Source organism: Eumetopias jubatus, unplaced genomic scaffold (assembly GCF_037043125.1).
Source record: "Eumetopias jubatus isolate StellerSeaLion01/CBP00866 unplaced genomic scaffold, mEumJub1_p1.0 scaffold_1, whole genome shotgun sequence".
In the NCBI taxonomy this organism is placed as follows: domain Eukaryota; kingdom Metazoa; phylum Chordata; class Mammalia; order Carnivora; family Otariidae; genus Eumetopias; species Eumetopias jubatus.
This window is the reverse complement of record NW_028274807.1, coordinates 27,805,451-27,828,331: the sequence shown is the minus strand read 5'-3', so window position 1 is coordinate 27,828,331 and position 22,881 is coordinate 27,805,451. Positions and strand designations below refer to the sequence as shown.

At 33.9% G+C, this 22,881-nt stretch overlaps 1 protein-coding gene across 4 annotated transcripts in view; it reads left to right on the top strand.

Annotated features, from left to right (window-relative positions):
* The window catches only part of USP25 (ubiquitin specific peptidase 25), a 126,500-nt gene that overhangs the window by 78,730 nt on the left and 24,889 nt on the right, over nucleotides 1–22,881 (top strand). For 3 of the 4 annotated variants that reach the window (XR_015768425.1, XM_028113855.2, XM_028113837.2), the window contains exons 11-18: nucleotides 2,812–2,939; nucleotides 3,322–3,417; nucleotides 4,589–4,747; nucleotides 5,335–5,561; nucleotides 8,663–8,733; nucleotides 9,369–9,597; nucleotides 11,027–11,227; nucleotides 19,380–19,513. Coding sequence is in view for 3 of the 4 variants with exons in the window: in XM_028113855.2 (XP_027969656.1) it covers nucleotides 2,812–2,939; nucleotides 3,322–3,417; nucleotides 4,589–4,747; nucleotides 5,335–5,561; nucleotides 8,663–8,733; nucleotides 9,369–9,597; nucleotides 11,027–11,227; nucleotides 19,380–19,513 (1,245 nt within the window). In the remaining variant the exon portion in view is untranslated. The remainder of the gene's footprint in view (nucleotides 1–2,811; nucleotides 2,940–3,321; nucleotides 3,418–4,588; nucleotides 4,748–5,334; nucleotides 5,562–8,662; nucleotides 8,734–9,368; nucleotides 9,598–11,026; nucleotides 11,228–19,379; nucleotides 19,514–22,881) is intronic. The other variant, XM_088024217.1, reaches the window with a different exon arrangement.

The window sequence follows — 22,881 nt, the reverse complement described above, 5'->3', positions numbered from 1 at the left end:
TTTATAGTCATAATAAGTTTGAGAGCACTTTTGTTGCCCATGTTGATTATGTTTTTTTATTCACTAACTGCCCTAATCTATTACTTATATAATATAATATGATAATAAATAATAATAAAATGTTTATAGAGACATGGAGACCATAAGCATGATACTTACCTTTAATGACCTGTGTCTCACAGCATGGCATACCAGTTAGAGAAGCAAATATAGTTTTTTATTGAATGGAAAAATAATATTTTGAAAGAAGAACATCTCATTGTTGTATATTTAAAATTCTAGTTATATACTGCTATACTCATAATCCTAAAATCACAGAGCTAGACAAACCCATAATACCTTCTAAGATGAATTAGGGGAATGTCCGGCTATCTCTTCCTATCCCCATCAGCTTTAGAATAGGAAAGTGAAATCCTTCCACTCCTGTAGGAAAAAACTGTCACTGCTGTTAAAGGAAATACATTCACAACAGAGACATAGTACATAACTATTATGAACATTCTTTCTTAAGGTATGGAAGTTATTTCCTGGACTTTTCATGGTCTACTGAGAAGGATACCCCCAGTTTGGGTGATTTTATTTCTATTGGCCATGGTAGGTTTCCATGAATTAAAGTATGTAACTATTTAATTTTAATGGTGACATTTAAAATACTGCAATAAAATATGAAAGTGATAGTTCTTGAAACCTACTTACTTATTTTAGTATCATAAAATGGAGTAGAGAATATTATCCTAAGGCATCAAAAGTTTTCTTTGTAATATGTTTGGGGTATGTCTAATTCTTAATACTAATTTTAGGTGTGTATTAGAATTAAGTAAAATTCTTACCAGTGCCTTGTGAGAACAAAAAAAATAAGCAGACTTTGCTCAAGAAATTTCAAAACTTAAGAGATTCTTCTGATACTAGGTCTTTTTTTAAAAATTTTATTATATTATGTTATGTTAATCACCATACATTATGTCATTAGTTTTTGATGTAGTGTTCCATGATTCATTGTTTGAGTATAACACCCAGTGCTCCATGCAGTACATGCCCTCTTTAATACCCATCACCAGGCTAACTCAGCCCCCCATCCCCCTCCCCTCTAGAACCCTCAGTTTGTTTCTCAGAGTCCATCATCTCCCATGGTTCGTCTCCCCCTCCGATTCCCCCGCTTCATTTTTCCCTTCCTACTATCTTCTTCTTCTTTTTTTTTTTTTAACATATAATGTATGATTTGGTTCAGAGGTACAGATCTGTGATTCACCAGTCTTAACACAATTCACAGCGCTCACCATAGCACATATCCTCCCCAATGTCTATCACCCAGCCACCCCATCCCTTCCACCCCCCGCCACTCCAGCAACCCTCAGTTTGTTTCCTGAGATTGTAACTTTCTCTAGTAAACTTCAGTTTTAATAGCCATATAAAACACATTTCTTAAACTTGGACTTTTTGTTAAAGATAAACCAAGTCTAACTCAGGAAATTTCAATTCACATAAGCTTTAGCATTTTGGGAGGGAGAAATAGTTTTGAATAACCATTTTTATTAGCTTTATTTAGAGAAAAGTAGCAGTTTTCAAGCTCTTAGTCAAATCAAGTTTGCCAAATGTGTACTGTTATTGCTTTTTTTGGATGTTTGAATTTAAATTAGTGTACTCTTAGCTAGTTGATATTTGTGTGGTGGCCTTTTGTGTCACTTGAAAATATCACACACAATGTAATGTATGGCAATTACTTTTTACAGTAGTACATTATGTGGTTTATAATAAGCATTTAAAAATATTTGTTACATTATTTTATACTTCTGTATTTGCTGATTCATGAGTTTTTGTTCATTTCTCTTTAAAAATATGTTTATGTAGGGGCGCCTGGGTGGCTCAGTTGTTAAGCGTCTGCCTTCGGCTCAGGTCATGATCCCAGGGTCCTGGGATTGAGCCCCACGTCAGGCTCCCTCCTCGGCGGGAGGCCTGCTTCTCCCTCACCCACTCCCCCTGCTTATGTTCCCTCTGTCGCTGTGTCTCTCTCTGTCAAATAAATAAATAAAATCTTTAAAAAAAATAAAAATAAAAATATGTTTATGTAAAACTGGAATCTTTTTTATGAAAATAATTCTCCTTTGTAGTTTTATTACATTTCATGCTTAACTGAAAAGTTGCCAGTTTGTGGAGGAATTGGCTCACAGCAATGAGGCATTCAATTTGTTAAACATTAGTCATTTAAAAAGATTTTAAATATAGTTACCATTAGTATAAACTCCATATTAGTAATAGATCTTTTTCTTAAATTAGTCAGAATTCCAGTAGGAAAATTAAATTTAAAACAAGGGAATATCAGTTTCTAGTTTTTAGTAAGAATTGTGATCATTTATGCTGTAAAAATAAATTTGTGTGTGTGTACTACATCTATAAGTTTCTTTGTCAAGGTTTTTGAACTGTGGTTGATTAATAAGTATATGTACCATTCTTGGTAGTAATAGTGACATAATATTGAAGAAACCAGAAAATTTGAGCTACTAAGCCATAATTTTAACTAATGTCTGTCACTTTAGGTTAGAAATTTTAATGTAAAAAATTATTGTGGAAGAAGGAGAGTTGTTAGAATTTTTTTTTTTCCCCTGGTTGGGTATTATTCCCATCCTTGGAATTTTCAAGAGGTGTGGAAAAGTTTTGGGAGGAAGTTGGACTTTAAATTGCGTACCTCGCATGTGTCTGTGGTGTCAGCATTGTGATGATACATATAAAAATGCCAGGGCTGACACCATGTGCCTAATACTGCAGTGGAGGAAACAGAAGGTGATAGTAAGGTTTTTTATTGTTTTCTTTCAGCATTGGTTCACCAAACTACCACCTGTGTTAACATTTGAATTGTCAAGATTTGAATTCAATCAGGCATTGGGAAGACCAGAAAAAATTCACAACAAATTAGAATTTCCTCAGGTGTTGTATCTGGACAGGTATGGTTTGGTATACAGCATGATTTAGTTTTGAAACTGTTTAGTAACCAAATAAAGTGTTGTTATTATGTTTAGAGAAAAATTTTGCTTAATTTCTTTAGAATTAATCCTTACCTTTTTGCATAATACTATTTGTCAAGGAAAATGGAGTTCTCTTTCTATTTAGAAAAGTATAGTTACTGGGAAAAATGTTATCAGGAAGTTAAAAATTTATTTTTGTATTGGTATTGCAATTGTTAAGAATTTTAAGGAATACTCTTGTGTTGTCTGATATTTCACTGTAAAATTTTAGATGAATTGATCTTTTGTTGTGTTGGCTAGACTTAATACTGTATCTATTTCCATGTTATTTAAAATGGTAATGTTGTCTTTTTCCTGATAGATATATGCACAGAAACAGAGAAATAACAAGAATTAAGAGGGAAGAAATCAAGAGACTAAAAGATTACCTCACAGTATTACAACAAAGACTAGAAAGGTATTGTAACTTTTATGAAATTATGAGCTAACTATAGGAAGTCATATTTTTAGTGACTCTCTGGAATCTTTCATTTTAAATTTGCTTTGAGTGATTTATATATCTAGTAGTAATCACTTTGGATTCATATTTTGCTTGTATAGTTTAGTTCTGAGTTTGTTAGAAACTAAAGTAATTCATAGTTGGCATTAGTGATTATCTTAGTGTTTAAAATTAAATATTTTCATTGTCCACTGGTAATGCTCATGGTGCTGAGAAGACGTACAAAGTTAAACTAATCTTAAAAAAAAAAAAAAATCCAAAGAAAAGGACCACCTGGCTGGCTCAGTTAGTAGAGCATGTGACTCTTGATCTCTGGGTCATGAGTTTGAGCCCCACATTGGGTGAAGAGATTATTTAAAAAAAAAAGTTAAACTAATCTAAATTTTAAGGTTTCTTCTTGTATGAGATTAAACTTCACTCTTGAGATTTCCATTAAAATGAATGGTGACTGAGTTTTTCTCCTTGATACAGAAGATAAAAACTCACATACCTACTAGGGCCTCATAGAGACTTTATTAAGAAGAGAAGCAAGTCAGGTGTAAGCTGGTGGGCAAGGGGAGCCTAGAGTGCATATCCCTGTGGAGAGGGAGTGCTTACCATCTGCACTTAGCGGGTGGTATCATGTGTGACGCCATGTGTGAATATCTCTCACTGTTTTTGATAGTTTCCCAGAAGACGCTGGAATCTAGACAGTCAAATGTTCTGTAATTCAGACAGAAGTCTACAGGCTAAAATGTGGCCTGAGAGATCCCAGTTTGCAACCTCTGATTAATCTGTATTTTAGTATATCATGAGACCAGATGACAGATCTAAAAATAAAAATAGTCTCAGGAAATGGAACTGTCAGTTTTCATTTTCCTATTGGGTTACACCTTAGAGCAGCATTTAAAATTTGTAACAGGATACAGACACATTCAGTTGTAATCAACTTTGTTTTCCTTAATTTGGAGAACATTTAAGTTATTTCTTGACTGTATCTTCAGTTTTAACATCTTCATTTGAAAGCAAAATTAATTGCATTGTTGAAGATTTATTAAAGTGTTTTTATCATGTTTTATAACAGTTATTAAAAACAACGAAATGTGCTTTATATACAACTAAAAGCATGTATGCATTTTATGGTTAACAGATATTTAAGCTATGGTTCGGGTCCCAAACGATTCCCCTTGGTAGATGTTCTACAGTATGCATTGGAATTTGCTTCAAGTAAACCTGTTTGTACATCTCCCATTGAGGATATTGATGCTAGTTCCCCACCTAGTGGTTCCACACCACAGACATTACCAAGGTAAAAAGTTTTCCTGTTTCAGAGCCAGCTATGTTACTTGTATTACATAGTAATGTAATTGATGCCTTTAAAGAGGGTTTCATAAAATGCACATTATGATTTATTTTAGTGGGCTCTAAACATATTAGATTCACTTAGAAGATTGTGTATATTCTGGGTGCTTTCTTAGTTCACTGTTTCAACAGATTTTATGGTTGTGGATTGAAATTTTCGTATTTTTTTCTGTTCAGAATTATGTGTTATTTTGGTATAGATTTCCACCTTTTATCCATGAAAATATTGTTAAGTTAGTTTTTCCTGTAATGTAAACTGATCAGTATTAAAATTCTGGTATACATAAGATTTATTGAAATGATGAAACTATTTCTTCTATAAAGCCACAATTTCATCCTGATAATAATGAATTTCTCATATATTAAGAATCTCATTGGATATTAAATTAATCCACATATTTCTCTCTCTTTTTTTAAAGGCTTTTTCTTTTTGAAATTATAAGCCAGTTTAGTGCTATGTATTTGGCACAATTTTTGTCCAGAGCTTCAACTTGGAAAGTTTAATAATAAATATTTTATGCTTTAAAAATATAGCACAACAGAACAACAGGGAGCCCCTTCTTCAGAACTGCCAAGCACATCACCCACATCAGTAGCTGCGATTTCATCGAGATCAGTAATACATAAACCATTCACTCAGTCTCGGATACCCCCAGATTTGCCCATGCATCCAGCACCAAGGCACATAACAGAAGAAGAGCTTTCTGTTCTAGAAAGCTGTTTACATCGCTGGAGGACAGAAATAGAAAATGACACCAGAGGTAAGAAGCTTCTCACAGCAGAGCTGCTGTCACCTCAGATGGATATGTATAATATTAAAATTAAGAAGGGAAATCACCTTTGGATTTCATATGTAAATATTATAATGTATTTTTTTTTTCCTAGAAAGTGTTTTCTATAAGAGAAACTAGCCTGACTACCTGTTTTTATGATCTTAATATCAGATTCAGAGAGACCAACAGATTTTCTCTGGACTACTTAGTTGATTAATGACATAGCAGATGGTCTGATTTTCTCTTCTAATGCTCTAAATTTATATCAAACTGGTATTCACAGCTACTCCATTGGTGAAACCTCATGCAATTAAATTATGTATTTATCAATTATATCCTCTCCCTAATGTTTGTGTAATGAGTTAAAGTGATAAAACATTTTTTTTTAGATTTAAGAATTAGAAATGTGAATTTTATTTATTTTTTAAAAATATTTTATTTATTTGAGAGAGAGAGAAAAAGAGAGAGCATGAGCAGGGGGAGAGGGAGAAGCAGACTCCCTGCTGATCCGGGAGCCCAAGAACCCAATGCCGGGCTGGATCCCAGGACCCTGAGATCATGACCTGAGCCAAAGGCAGATGCTTATCCAACTGAGCCACCCAGGCACCCCAGAAATGTGAATTTTAATTTTAAATCTGCCCTAACAGAGATTTCCAGATATGATCTGTGAGCTCAGTGCCGGTCTGTAATGTGTTTTAACTGGCATGTAGCAAAATAAGAAAAATGGGGACAGTGCTATGTGGGGAGTATGAGTGTACATGTGTGTTGTGTATATGTGTTGGTGTTAAGTTGCCATCTGGCCTTTCTTGGAAGGGACTCTCCTTTATTCTGAAATTATATCTTTGCTACTTTACTGTTTTTAAAATGTCCTTTTTCTTTTTTTAAATGAAGTGATGTTAGTATTTTATGGTAGATTTTATTATAATTTTTCCTTACATGGCAAAATATAATATCCTATTGCTGTCATCTAATTTTATCCTATGAAAAAATAAAAATTTAGGAGCTACTCTTTTATACCAAAAGATTGGAATTAGTTTAAACAATATGGATTGTTGGATTTTAGATGCCCAACTTGACTCATTATAGACAATATGTAAATAAAGAGCAGTCCTAATATAATATAATGTAATGTAAATAGGGCATGATGGCAACTAACAATTAGCATTAGTAGCTGTAAATGTTTCCCTTAGTATTTTTCATATATAAGGGAATATTTTTACATTTGAATTCATTAGTAAACATTTATTGAGCACACTGTGTTTCCTGAACACTGTACTAGGTATTAAATAATTTTTTACTGGACTTGGCAGGTTGTGTTTGTTTTTATAAGATTACATTCTGAAGGGTGGAAGCTAGGAAGCTTTTGACACCAAGGTAGTGGCATTGAGGGAGGAAAGAAATGAACGGATATGATCTACTCTTTGGAGAAAACTGACAGAGGTAGGTCATTGACAAGAGGCGAGAGAAAGGGAGGAATTAGGGACTATTCCCTTAGTTCCTCATGCTGGTATGAATAGATAGATGGAATGTACTTTGGAAAAGGGCAGACTGGTGGGTGAGCAGGTCTCCAACTCAGGGGAGGAAGTAGGAATAAGATGAGTCCACTTTTGGCCATTTTAAGTTTGAGGAACTTGAGAGACATTCATCTGATAAGGGTAGGAACCTTAATACCTAATACTTTGGACCATAGTAATACAATGGATTGGGTAAGATTTTCCTTGGAATATTTGTTTCTTCTCTTTTATCCCTGTTGTTAGCTGTTAACATTGTTTTTTAAACTATTGTATAATAATAATATAATAATAATTACATCCTATGTCTGAGTAGGGTGTAATTTATTTAATTTCTATCTTGATAGTCACTGCAAATAGTGCTGACCTTCTACATACATATTGATACACTTTTGTGAGTAGGATATATTCTTAGAAGTGTCATTTCTGGTCCAAAGTGTATATATTTTAAATTTTAACTGTTTTAAAATTTTCCCTCCAAAACATTGAACCAGTTTTTATTCCCACTAACTGTGTGGAAGAGCCTGACTCCCAACATCTTCCTTAGCCTTGGGTGCTTTTTAAAATTGTGGTAGCCTGAACATTGAAAAAAATGGTATGTTAGTATCTTAATTTGCATTTCCTTAATTTTGAGTGAAATTCTGTTTTTCTATAAATTTCTTGTGACATTCACCCATTTTTTATATCGAACTATTTATCCTTCTCTTAATGCTCAATAGAAACTTTGATATTATGGGTATTAACTTGTTGCCTATAGTGTTTGCTATAGATATTATTTTCTTAATTGTCTTTATCATTTGACTTTTTTTGGTGTTGGTTTTGTTTTGTTTTTATAATGTAGGTTTTCTTAAGTTTGGGGAGAGAATCTTATCTTTTCCTTTATGGTTACTGGATTCTCTGTCAGGCTCAGAAAAAGGTCTTTCCCCACTCTGAAGTTACTGGTATTTTTTCGTAGTCTTTCATGGTTTCTTCCCATTTCTTTTCAATGGCTTCATAGTATAGGTTATACTATAATTTAACCATTTCCCCATTAATAGGTATTTAGGTTGTCTCTAATTTTTTTATTGTCATGGGCAATATAGCTGTGAATAATTTTGTAGAATGGATTTCTACTGGAAGTAGAAGTAATAAGTAATGGGAGTTTCAACATTGTTTCCATTGGTGATTGTGGTAGATTTTTATTCAATGACATATATGTATATAGAAGGTTTGTGGCAAAGTTATTTTATTTCATTCCATAGTTTTCCTATTTTAAATAAATATGTAAGGGGCTTTATGTTCGATTTCTGTTGACACTTTTCCTTTATAGTTTGAATAAAGTTCACTTATAGGCTCGGCACATTTTTAAGTGAATCGTATTTGTTTTGGTTTTTAATTATGCGCTTGTGCTGTATTTTTTATTAAGGAGAACTATATTTCATTTTATACAGACTCCAAATAGTAATATTTTTACAAACAGTTTTAGGAATTTTTCCTTATTCCTCTAACATATTGGTAGGAGAACCATTAGTTACTATCTTATGTCTAGTAGAGACGTACTTGATGTTAATCATTTTAAATGACATCTTCTATCCTTAGATTTGCAGGAAAGCATATCCAGAATCCATCGAACAATTGAACTAATGTACTCTGACAAATCTATGATCCAAGTAAGTTAAATTTTAAGTTGGTAAGGACTGTCAAAATTACATATTTTTATTTGTATGATTAACCTAATTCTTAAGCTAATTTTTCCTAATGTTTTGTTATAAAATTGCTGATCTTGCTGACTTGTATTCTCATAGTATATTTATTGTTTACTTTTTTTATTATTTTACAGTAAAACTTAGCAAAAATTTTCAGAAGGTCTTAGTGTTTACAGAAAGTCCTATGGGAGAAATTATGTGGTTATTTAAGGATGTTAAGATGGGGAGAGAAGTACAGGGCTCAGTTACATTTTAACTTTCGGTATACATTATGTAGGCCCTATTGCTAATTCACTCATCAAGTTGTAATTGTGAAGGTTTAGACAAATCATGTACTATATATAAAATATTCATCATAAGTTCTTCATTTGAAAGAAATATATTTTCAGAGTTTCAAAAATAGCCTATTTATACACCTGCTTTACATGTCATTAACTTATTTATCTCCCCCCTTTTTATTTCATAGTGTATTTTTTTCAAAATTGTAATCACAGCCAGTTTTCTATGGTATTCTTCAATCAGATAGTTTATGGGTTTCATGGAATGTGGTATTAATAGACTACTTAACTGTGGCTTAACTATTCTGTTTTCATATTTAGGTTCCTTATCGCTTACATGCTGTTTTAGTTCATGAAGGCCAAGCTAATGCCGGGCACTACTGGGCATATATTTTTGATCATCGTGAAAACAGGTGGATGAAGTACAATGATATTGCTGTGACAAAATCATCATGGGAAGAGCTAGTGAGGGACTCTTTTGGTGGTTATAGAAATGCCAGTGCATACTGTTTAATGTACATAAATGATAAGGCACAATTCTTAATAAAAGGTAAGCACATGAAATATATAGGGTAGTTTATATTTTTAAATAAGTAGCTCTTTTACGTGACGCCGGTCTCTGGTGTGATTATTTAAGTGTAATTGACTCAGAGGGTGATGGTTATGATTAGGAAATGCGGTTGACTTATTATAAGTGAGAAACTGGAATTAAAGAGTAATGTAATCAGGGCTGACAATTGGAATATTTTGTATTCAAAGTTAACTATTTAGTAACTATTATAAAATGCAAATCTGACCTATTTCTCCTTGCCAAAATCCCTTTAAGGACCACATCATGCACTGACTCATATTTAAGCTCCTTAACCTAATATATAAGGCCTCCATTTTCTGGCCTCTGTCTTTCAAGCTTCATTTATAACCATTGTCCATTTCAAACTATATATACTTTACTGATATTTGAACTGCTTGTTGTTGTATTCTCTTCACACCAAATGATTGCACACATTTATAACTTTAGTTTTTTGTTTTTTTATTTTTTGGAGGGAATGTTCTTTTTTCTTTCTTCTTTTGTCTAATTTCTGCTCATCTGTCAAGATTCAATTCAGGTGTCATATGCTCTGCCAAGGTTTTTTTTTAACCTCTACCAGAAAATACCTCTCCTTGTGTTCTCATAGCATACCTACCTCTATGGGGCACTTACGTGTGTTGGAATTATATGTCAACTTGTCTTTTCCACTTCACTCTAACCTTCTCAAAGCCAGGGACCATGTCATACTATGTCTTAATCATTTTATTTCTTATATTCTAATATAGGCTTTGCATGTAGAAAGTAACTTAATAAAGTTTTGTTGAAACTGATAAAAATCAACTTTCCTTTTGTGTTTAACCATTCAGCAGCACTAGCTAGGTGGTCCACTTATGATGGAAAGCTACAGTGTATTTTGTATGTGTGCAGTAGAAGTTCAGTAACTCTCTTAAATACTACTTCTGTAATGTTTTTGAAAATTTTGCTATATTGATTAGTTTTCAAATTGCCTATAAGTATATTGCTATGCTTAACTGCTTTGGATGAAAAAGAATTTTAGTTCTGTTTTGAGTTTAATAAGGTTATGAGTTATTCTCATTTTGCGATTTTTATTTTATGAATAAATATCTAGTATTTTCTTAAAATAGAAAATGTAGAACTATGTCAATATTTGAGTAGCAAATGATTTTGGCTTTATATCCTGTTTCATTTTTACTCTCTTAATCCAGAGATTAAAAAAAAAGCTGAGAACATTTCCTATAATAGATTATCAAATATTTGCATCATTGCTTATCCAAGCATTTGTTTGAGTTTTCTTTTAATTTTTAATATTGATTTGTTAAAATGGTAATAATTCATGCTTTAAATCCCATTTGAAATGCATCCTATTTTGAGCTTTGCATTTTTCCTTTAATTCTTAATTTTATATTAGTTTTTGAAATATGATTTGCAGAGGAGTTAAATAAGGAAACTGGGCAGGCTCTTGTTGGAATAGAAACATTACCACCGGATTTAAGAGATTTTGTTGAGGAAGACAACCAGCGATTTGAAAAAGAACTAGAAGAATGGGATGCGCAACTTGCCCAGAAAGCTTTGCAGGAAAAACTTTTAGCATCTCAGAAATTGAGGGAGTCAGAGTCTTCTGTAACAACAGGTTAGTACATTTTGATTAAATTTTATTTTATTATCAATATATTTATTACTGATATTTTATCATAAAAATAAGATATGCTCATTTAAAAAAGAACTTTATTATGTTAAAAGTGTGAAGAAGACAGTAAAAATCATCTGAAATTCCATCACTCCTCTGAGTTGCCACAGATAACAATTTAGTTTACCCCTTTGCCAGGCACTGCTGTATTCATATATACCTTTTTCAAGTTAAATGAGATGATTCTGCTCTTTCTCTACCCATCCTGCCCATTTTGATTGGGTCTGACCCTTCTTGGCCAGAAGCTTAGAAAAGCCATGAAAACTAGCAAGTAATCCAAACTTTTTCACTAAAGCTATCGAGAGAGTGAACTTTAGTAATTTCCCATTTGAACAAAATAGCATTAGTCTCTCACAAGACTAAATTTATCAATAGCATTATTGGTATATCTGTATAATTTTGTATAATACTTTATGTAATATTTTGTGTAATTATGCTATTATTATAGAGCAGTTATTTGATTTTTTCAGAATTTTTAAAATTAAAAAATTAGCTGAAACTAATACTTAAAATATTCTAAAGTTATTAGTTGATGAAATCAATAAAATGTTCAGAGTAAACAGTACAAGAATAAACATGTTCTAGCAAAATTGAAAATAAAATGTCTTCTGATTTTTTTTTTTTTTAAAGATTACTTTCATCATCACAGAGTTGTTAATATATTTTAGGGCGACATATTTTCTACTGTGAAAAAGTGCTATTTCTCTGTACTAGTTGGAGGAATGGCAAGAGATAAACATATTTTTGTCAAACTCATTTGTCTGTTTTATAACTCTGAGTGGATCTTTTTGAATGGCCTTTTTATGCAACATCTGTGTGTTTTGTTTTTTTATTTTTTAAGAATGCATTTTAGAAAAAAAAAAAGCATTTTAGATGTTTGTTTAATTTCATCTTTTACAGACCAGTTCCCATACAGGAGTAATTACTTTGGTGAATTTTAGCATTATCATTTGAACTTTAGAAGAAATTATTCTCTCAATGGAAGATGCATAGTACCACAATTTGGTATTGTGAATAAAGCAGGCACACACAGATCTGTCCAGACTTGTTAACTTGTTTTCATATAAATTGATTAGTTGAGTCCTTGATCTTGATGTTAACAGGCATTGTTTCAGAATTTTTAAAAGACCAAGATAATGGTATTATACCAACAAAGATACCAATATTATGACACTTAAATGCAATATAGTATATCTGAATGCCACCATTGTAGTGTGGTAAGCTCTACCATGATGCAGGACTGTATTTCTTTCCGTACATTAAGAGCCACTTTGTAGACTACATGAAGGTCTGTGGTTTCACAGTAATGCAGTTTCTTTACAGTGACTTCGTCTACTTCCATAGGAAATGACTCAGTAGATATCAAGAGATTTTTGTACTCAAATCACAATATATACATTATAATTCTTTTCATTTTTGAGCCAATTCCATCCCTTTGTGATTTCATCACTTGTCTTCAGTACATATCCTTCTCAAACGGATCCCCAGAACTTAACCCCAATGGAGCTACTTTGTTATACTTCCACTAACTTTTATGCACACCATTTGCATGTGTCTGTTCTTACCTTACTAGTGGGAGGATATGGCTGCCTAATTGGCATAAGTGATATTCGTACCTAAGCACTCAGATGAAGGTGAATCCTACATTCATTGGTTAAGCTCCAACTCTATTCTTGGCTCACTTATATTTTGTGGCACCAAAATATTAAGTGCTGTACAGTCTCCTTCTCTTCATCTTGTCTCTCACAAGACTAAATTTACAGACTTAACACATTTTATTTCCATTCAAACTAATACATATTCCCCATTAATATTGCTGTCTGAGAGGACTAGACAACTTTGCCCTCCCATTTACACTTGTTATCTTATATTCTCTCTGTATAAAAGGCCACATCTATATGCCCCATACCCTTTATCCTGATTAATACTTCCTACCATATACTTTAAATGCTGTTTTGTAATTTAAAAAAAAACCGGGAGTAGGTATTAGGCATATATTTTCATGTCTTTCTTTTTAGTATTTAAAAAAAGTACTTGAGGATGGAGATGTATTCCTGAGAGGAATCAGAATAACTAAAAAATAAAGAGACAGAAATGGTCAACTCACATATAACTATTATGATAATTATCTTCCAGACTAGGTTTTTAGAAAGTAGTGGCAATAACTGCCTGAATTGGAAACATTGTGTCCCCTATAGAATTGCTAGAAGCATACACTTTTGAGTTCATAGGAATAGAATGTGCTAAGTCTATAAATTTGAGGAGTGAGATTATTGTTTAAAAGATTGGTTTCTACTACTGTATTGTTTTATATATCCTATTAAGAAGTCCATCCTCTGTTCCAGGGCAATTTAACATACCACAGTTGTATAAGGGAACTCATTAATGTTTATTGGAACCACTTATCTCCCCAATCATTAGTAGAGAAAGTTTACTTTAATGCCCATGTCATCTTATTTCTCTTCACAGTTTCCAAAGTAATTTGCTCAGTTTGGTATAATATTTTCAGCATGTTAAAGAGAACCTATATTTAAATCTCTCAGGTGTGCACTAGAATTACGAGTGACTAGTGGAAGTGATATGAGGAAATCTTGTTCATAAAATTCATCAGAGTGATTTTTCTTTCCTCAAAAATCTTCTCAATAAAGCTATAACATGAGAACAATTAAAATCAGTTTCTTCTGAGTGATTCCAAATAAGAGTATTGATTTATATAGTATTAATTAAATCTGTATTTGTTCCACTTCTGCTTACATGTGACCAAGAAATCCATAGTCCTCACTTCTCTAGTACCATTCCTTGTCTTACTGAAACTAAGTAATAAATGATGGAACCAAAAATTATTTGGTCCTTTTCATGCTACCTCCTTAAACGTGCTTACTGCAAATAAAAACTTAACTGAACACTTATGTTTAGAGATCTATTCAACAGTTCTTTACTACGGTGTATACGGTCTATACCTGGGGAATTTTTTTGTGAGTATAAACAGCACATTCCACCTAAGTAAGATCACCTAAGACTTAACTGGGATCAGAACCTCTGAAGGAAGGGTCCAGAATATATATTTTTAAAAAGATCTTCAGATAATTCTGAGATGTACCTCTGGTTAAACAGTATGGCTCCAAGCTATATTTATAAAACAGAGAAATTGTTCAGAAGGAGAGAAGAGCTTTGCACTTTTACTTGTGTTTCTCCTGTCTTATTCAAAAACTTTTTTTTAAATATTTGAGAGAGCACGAGTGGGAGGGGAGGAGTGTGAGGGGGGTGGGGGGGAGGGAATCAAGCAGATTTGCTTAACCAACTGCACCACCCAGGCACCCCTAAAAACTATTTTTTTTTTTAATTTAAATTTTAGTTAGTTAACATGCAGTACACTATTGTTTCTGGAAAAACTGTTGAAGTCCTCATAACCTGTGTAGCATATCCGATTTTTTTTGAAAAGGTAGAAAAAATAAGGTAAACAGGTTAATATTGGTATGGAATGCATTCCATAAGATTTCATAAATTTACCTAGAGGGGGCTTGCAGAATTGGCTCTGGGACTTCTCTACAGATACTGTCTACAAGTTAAAAACAAGCTGATATTCCAGGAAAGTACAGCTGGTTCCTGAGAGTAAGACCTGGTAGAATGTACAATATCATCAATATTTCTCAGGTTCCTTTAAAGCAGGAAATGATGTTCTTATTTATATCTTCAGAATCTAACATAATAAATGACATATGGTAGATGACCCTTGAATGTTTTCTGAGTTGAATTCATTTCCTATGGAGATTCCAATAATGAGTTTCCTTTAAGTGATCCTCATTGTATGGGACATTTTAAAAGTCTAGCCAAAATAATGATACATTAGAGAAGCAGGCTAAAAATGTGTGGTACAGATGTAGCACTGTCCTAGGTAAATTTTAGGTTTAACTCTGGTTCCTAAGCCTCTACCCCCCCTCCCCACATTCCCACAATTCTGTTTGTGATGGTACCCAGGAAATTGAAGTCTTAAAAGTTTCTCTCGTGATTCTACACAGCCAGCCTACCATGGCTCTTTATAGGCTGCTTTTGGGGAATCGTTGATTTTAAATACATTTCTAGAAATGAATGTTCCGCATGTCTTTGAAGTAATCTTCTTTAAATAGTCTTCTAAATGTGAATGTAATAAGTAAGACTCCTCAGTAAGGCAAGGTATTAAATATTTCTGAAAGAGGAGATGTTGCTCCTTTTTTTTTTTCTTTTTTTTAAATAGTAGATTTAAGATCCTGAGTGTGGGGATAGGGTAACTGGGTGATGGGCATTAAGGAGGGCATGTGAGGGGCACCTGGGTGGCTCAGTCGGTTCAGCGTCTGCCTTCGGCTCAGGTCATGGTCCCAGGGTCCAGGGATCGAGCCCTGCATTGGGCTTCCTGCGCAGTGGAGAGCCTGCTTCTCCCTCTCCCTCTGCTGCTCCCCCTGTTTGTGCTCCTCTCTCTTTCTCTGTCAAATAAATAAATAAAATCTTAAAACAGGGGGGGACATGTGATGTGATGAGCACTGGGTGTTATACGCAACTGATGAATGATTGAGCTTTACATCTGAAACTAATGATGTACTATATGTTGGCTGATTGATTGAATTTAAATTTTAACAAAAAGAAAAAAAAGGTTCTTATGCTGTAACAGAAAGCCAATTGATTATTGAGTTAACTCTCCTCTTAAAATGTTGAAGAGCATAAACAGGAAATGTACACAAGTAGAACACTCCCAAGCCCTCCCAATCCCTTACTCACTGTGAAGGTGGACCAAAGGAACAGGTTCAGAGTACTCGTAGAATGTTGGGTCTTCTTTAATGTCCAAATAGGTGAATGAAGCCTCTACATCATGAACTAGAGCATGGCTGGAAAATCTCTTATGTGGAGATAACCATTTAAAAATCTCAGTGAAGTACTCATAGGACGAATAAATGATGTGAGACACTTTAGATACAGGGATATTATATACCTCCGTAGATTATTGGTAATCACCAGCTGTATTCCAAATTGAAGCCTGAACAATATATTAAGCTGAGGGACCAGTTAGTATATAATTATCTGATTTTATTGGGAGTTCTTAAAGTGAGTGAATTTTATGTCAGTTTTCTTCATTACTAATATAAAAGGCGCAGGCTCAATAAACGTGCTGGCTGAAGTTTGGGTTTTTGTTTCTGAACTCCCAGATGTTAAATCCTCATAGGTTCACCTAGTGACTACAGCACCACTCAAATGTCAGTTCCCTGGAAGATACATACACAAGGAAAACTCTAGAAGAAAGTTCTGTTGTATGACATTTAGGCAAGATCATTCAACATTACTCATAAGTTTTTTGGACTCAAATCCCTATGTGGAAGGGAATCTTGACCCTGGGGACCTAAGATATATTTTACTGTATTGATCAGATAAAATTACTTTTGTTCCTAAGGACTTATTTTACATAGACTATCCATGTTTCAGTGTGTTAGACCAGTGCCAGGCCAGATGGATTTCTTGGCCCTCATTGCATTAAGTTCACATCCTGCTATCAGCTGGAGTTATAGTCTAAAATTTTCTTTACCCTATCCATCCATACAGGGCACTGAAAGAACATTGCAGTACAAAGTCAGGAAATACAGAAATGAGGGCATTTGACTTCTTTAAACTTCCCTCTTGTCATACACATGTAAGCATTTCTTCCTCTGGTTTTCCTTGTCATAATAAATTTTACCTCCATCATCCTAGTTACTCATGACAAAAACTTAGTCATCTTCACAAAAGCCTCCAAACCTTTGTGTCAAAAATACAGCTTCAATCTTACCAATTCTCTCTACCTCTCTTGCTGCTTCTGTTCTCCAAAAGCACCACCATCTCTTGCTCATATTGTTCTGGTACCTTCTAGTATTTTCACGGACCTGTAGTTTTACTTTCCTCTCTAATCCATTCTTCACACTGGAGCCATAATAATTTTTTTTTTTATAACTTGCCACATTACGGGGCGCCTGGATGGCTCAGTCAGTTGAATGTCTGCCTTCGGCTCAGGTCATGGGATCGAGTCCTGCATCCGGCTCCCGGCTCCCTGCTCAGCAGAGTCTGCTTCTCCATCTCCCTCTGACCCTCCTCCTTGCTTGTGCTCTGTCTCTCTGTGTCTCAGATAAATGAATAAAATCTTAAAGAAAAACAACTTGCCACGTTGCCATTGTATTTATCCTCAAAACTTCTAATTAGACTCAAAGGCCCTTTGATTTGGCCCCTGTCATCTCTTGCTATATCTCTCCTCTTACACTGTAGTCCAGCCACACTGGCCTTCTTTCAGATCATCCTTCCATGAGGGATGATCAACCCATGATCCTTCAGCTAAAAAGTCAGTTTATCTCATATTCCATAATCTAAGTTATCGCTCCCCCATTTTATTCCTAGCATGTATTATTATAATATTGTCACAATTCACATGTGTGATTCTTTGATTAATGACATTCTCCATGGTTGACTCTAAGCTTCATGGCTTGAGAGACTGGCTGCTTTGTTCATACTGGGATTCCCATTGTCTAGCTTAGTGCCTGGCACATAGTTAAATACTTCATTAAAATTTATTGGATGGATGTATCCCCATGCATATATGTTGAAATTATAGTATTTCTTACTGAATAATATTTCACTTTGAGAGTTTATTTTTTTTAAATCAGGTATTGAAAGGATGGCAATAGTCCTGTTGTGTCAAGCCAGTTGGTTTGGAAGGGCTCATTTAACCAATCCCAGTAACACTGTAGAACATTTTAGTGTACTTTCTTATTCCTTATATCCGTTACTTATTAATTCATTTGTTCCATTAAGTTCCATTGTGCTTATTGTATGCTCGGTGTCGAAGAAATAGCAATACAAAAAGGAGATAGCATCTCTACTCTTGAGATTCTTAGTCTAGCAGGGGATATGGGCTTGAAACAAATATAATACTAATTAAGTCATAATTGTGGTAAAGTGCTATTAAAAAGAAAGAATAAGTTACTTTAGAGCAGTGGTTCTCATTTGAGAGTGATTTTGCCCCCCAGGGGACATTTGACAAACTGAAGACATTTCCGGTTGTCACACCTGAAGGGACAGTACCACTTGGTATCTAGAGGGTAGAGCACAGGACCACTCCACACCAAGGAATCAAAATGAACCAAAATGTCAGTAGTGCCAAGAAGCTGAGAAACCCTGCTCTAAAATTGTTATAATCAGGAATACTTTTGTAAGGAAGTGTTATTTAAACAAAAAGACATATTGAAGTTCTTAGTTGGGAGACTGAGAGTGGGTTGAATATATAGGCAGAGGGAAGAAAATGTGGAAGATCTGAAGGTTGAAAGGAAAAACCTGTTTTTTGATGTATTAGATAACCTGAAAAAGAGCATAGAGCACAGGATACAAAGTTATGTTGGAGAGAGAGACAGAGGCCCACTTATATAAAGCATTTGGGGTTGTCTGTAAAGCATCTAGTGGGATGTTCAGAGTACATTGTTGCATCGATGGGTCTGGAGCTCAGAGCCTAGATGATAGATGAAACTTTGAGAGTTCTTTGCAAGGATGGTATTTGAAGTCTTGAATTTATATTAGTATCAGTTTGCCAGGTTGCAATTGTTTTTCCTCTGACAACACTCAGTTACCAGGGAAGGTTCAGAAAAGATAGAAGGCTGGGTTCATTCAGGGTTAGGTTTGGTCAGGGAGGTGTGAAAAAGGATTTTGTGGCCAGAGAAACAGCTGCTGTCTTCTCTGTGGAAACTCAGACCAGGCTTGTTATACACACTAAATCCTTTTTTTTTTTTTTTCTTTTTTGGTACAATGCTGATGCTTTTCCAAAATGAGATTTTAGTATTTATCATGACATAAACATTTGCTATGAATTTCTAACCATAGACTATGAGACAATGAGTATTTTCTTCAGTAATTGACTAGTATTGAACCTGATTTTTTTGGGGGGGAGGGGTCAAATTCTGGGGTAGGTGCTCTATGTTGAGTGGTATATTAAATAAAAGTAAAATTGGTTACTCTATAAGTTGAATTAGAATTAAATAACAGATTCATCTTTAGATAGCTCTCTGTGATTGGTATTAGATACACAAATGATTCTTTTCTTATGAAACACAAGCAGGAGAACCAGAATATCTAGAGCAGCCATCAAGAAGTGATTTCTCAAAGCACTTGAAAGAAGAAACTATTCGAATAATTACCAAGGCATCACATGAGCATGAAGATAAAAGTCCTGAAACAGTTTTGCAGTCGGTAAGAACTTTTCTTTTAGCTCTCTGAACATAGCCATCTTCATGACGTTTCCATCAGTGTAATGGAGAGTAGCTACATGGGAGTCAGGAGAGACAGGGCCAAGGGCCAACGCTACCATTAACGTGATCAGGGACTGTGGGTGTTACCTAACCCCCAGACTGTAGCTCCTTCAGGTGTAATCTTTTTAAAGATGCCTTTTTTTTTAAAGATTTATTGATTTTTTTTGAGAGAGAGAGCATGAGTGCCCAAGCAGCGGGAGGGGCAGAGGGAAAGAGAGAGAGAGAATCCTCAAGCAGACTCCCTGCTGAGCGCAGAACCTCATTTAGGGCTCAATCTCAGGGTCTTGGGATCATGACCTGAGCCAAAATCACAAGTTGGCTGCTTAACTTGACTGAGCCACCCAGGTGCCCCTAAATGCTTCTTTTTAAAAATAAATTTCGGCCTTCCCGTTAGAGAATGAGGAAAAATCATAAATCATAGACTAAAGTGATCATTTGATTTGGAACTTAAAAAGAGAAGTATAAAATTTAGCATTATTTCTCTTTATCCCTCACCCCTTCCCTCTATCTTTAGTCTTATTACATTGGAATAGTTGGAAATATAAGGTAATAATTTTCATTGTTCCATGGAATATGTTTAGAAGTAAAATACTAGAAATTCTAAGTTCTAGTATTATTAGCTGGATAAATGTGATCTTGCAAAGTGGTTTATGCATATTTCAGTAGAGTGTCCAAACAGAATTGTCATTATAACTCGCCTGTGTTGTAGCTCTCAGTTGTGTCTTTTTATAGCAATAAATTGAGTACATTGGTATTGTACTGTGTTTTCAGTGCATATGACCTTCTGAGAGATGTTATTTCACAAATTTCATACTACAAAAACATTCAGTTGCTGTCGTTACTTATTTTTTTATTAGTGAGCACAAGCAGCTGTAATGCAGGTTTCTTGATGGTTAAATTTAGTATTTGAAGACTACCATCCTAGAGAACTAAAGGGAACAGGACATTCAGTTTTTCTTTTTCTTTTTTTAAAATTTATTTATTTATTTGAGAGAGAGAGAGATTGAGAGAATGAGTGGGAGGAGGGGCAGAGGGAGAAGCAGACTCCCTGTGGAGCAGGGAGCCTGATACAGGACTCGACCCAGGACCATCATGACCTGAGCCAAAGATGCTTAACTACTGAGCCACCCAGGCCCCCAGGACATAGTTTTTTAACACGGTTTTCTACTTAGTGAACTTAATCTCAACAATAACCTGCTAATTGCAATAAGGTCTTTAATATGATAGGACCTTGATTTACCAAAATGTTCAGTTAATGAGGTATTCTGTTTTGATGAATGAAGTAATCAGAAATCACTTATTTCACTTCCTATGTGAAAAATTTTGATTATTATCATTTTACTATAAAAAATGTTTTAATATAGGTTTTTTTTTAAATTATTCCAAATTTTGCAAATGTCCTGGAGATTCTAATGAGCTTAAGATGAACCCCTGCTAATTCAACTCTAAAGCATTCCTGGAAAATGCTTCTTGTAATGGATCTGAGATGTCTAACTTCTTGGGGCGTGGTAGAAGAGGAAAACTAGGGAGGTACAAAGGGCAGAGAAGTAGATAAAAGGGAGAAATATTTTTGCCTGATCTAAAAATGTAATTTGCTTGGCCCTTTGCTGATTAGGAATTTTATTTGTTAAAGCCTACGTTATGGTTAATAAGTATCATCCTTTTAACTGTAATCAGAAAGCCAAAGGTATTATTTAGCTTAATACAGAAACATTTTTTTAGTTTGGCTAATCATGTATAACATAAATTTGCAGAAACCAGCACTTAAATGTATTTTTATATGTAATAATATAGTTATAATAATATATATAACTAATATATATATGATATGAGTATCATCTTATAAGCCTACAGTCTACTGCTTCACCTTTATTTGAGAAAGGAGGATGACATTGAGAGAGTATGATAGACAGCTAGCATAAATATTTTTCCATTTGGCATATCTGCTGGAGTAGCACCAACAGTTGGCCTGAGTTGTTTGTATAAATCCTGCAGCATGTCTAAGAATATGTTAATCATGGCTCTCTGAAGCAACCTGTTCTTGGTCTCCTGATTAGTTGTTTAGGATTATAACCACATACTGGTTTTTCTCAGTTAAAGATATACCTTAGAAACTAAATTGCATACATGAAGAGTGTTCAGACTTTGGGATTGGATAGTCCTGGGTTTTTGAATATTGGTTTTATTTCTTACTAGCTATGCAAACTTGAATAAGGTGCTTAATTTTTCTAAACATTAGTTTGCTTTTAAATAAAATGGAGATCCTTGTGGGATTAAGATTATTTTTTTGAAGGTAGTGAGCATGTAGTACAGGTACTAAGCAGCTGTTAGTTTCTTTTTGTTACTTAAATACAAACCATTTCACAAATATACAATATATTAAGTTCCAACCTTAGCTTAAGAATTCCCTGGAAGCATAGTCATAGAGAGAGAGTCTCTAAACGTATAAAAAGCTTACTGTTTAGAAGAATGTCTTTAATTTTAAACGGACTATTTTAAAATTTCAAAAATACAAAAAAAGTATACTTCAAGAAAGAATCATGGGTAGTCCCACTACTCAAAGCTCTAATCACGTAATATGTTGGTATTTTTTTTATTCTTATTTTTATGTACAGGTTTGGGCTTTATTTTTGTAGCTGAAGTACTTCTGCATATACAATTTTGTGTATATATGCCTTTTCTTCTTTAATCATTTAACATTGTGACATAACTATTTCCCCCATGTTAAAAATTCTCTGTGAAAAACATTTAATGGTTGAGTATTATTCCATTGAGTGATCAAATTCTTTATTTATATACCATTCCCCCACTGTATATTTGCTTCTACTTTTATATTATTATAAATAGGCTGTTAGAAATGAACTTTTCTCCATATTCCATTTTATTTCTCTAGAATAGATTCCCTATAGTTGAATTACTGGATTAAAAGGTAGGGGGTCAAGGTGGTTGTAGTTATATAGCTTTCTAATTGCCCTTTCATGAAAAACCACTTTTTAAAACAGTCCACTTAATGGATTTCAGGCAATTAATAAAAATCTTTGTATTTTAATTATTTTGGGAACGTTTATTAACTGAAACACTTATTAACTCCTTTCAGGTTTAGCTGTTGTTAAGGTGTTTATATAGGACCTGACAATAATAGAGAAAGATAAATACACATGTACTTTATTTTAATGAGTCCTCAAATTCTTTATATGGAAAATTTTTGTGGTACCTTAGGATATCTAAACTTGATGAATGATACAACAGAATTATTACATTCACCCAAAGTTTCTTTGGTTTTTCAACTTGCACGCATATAACTTGTCA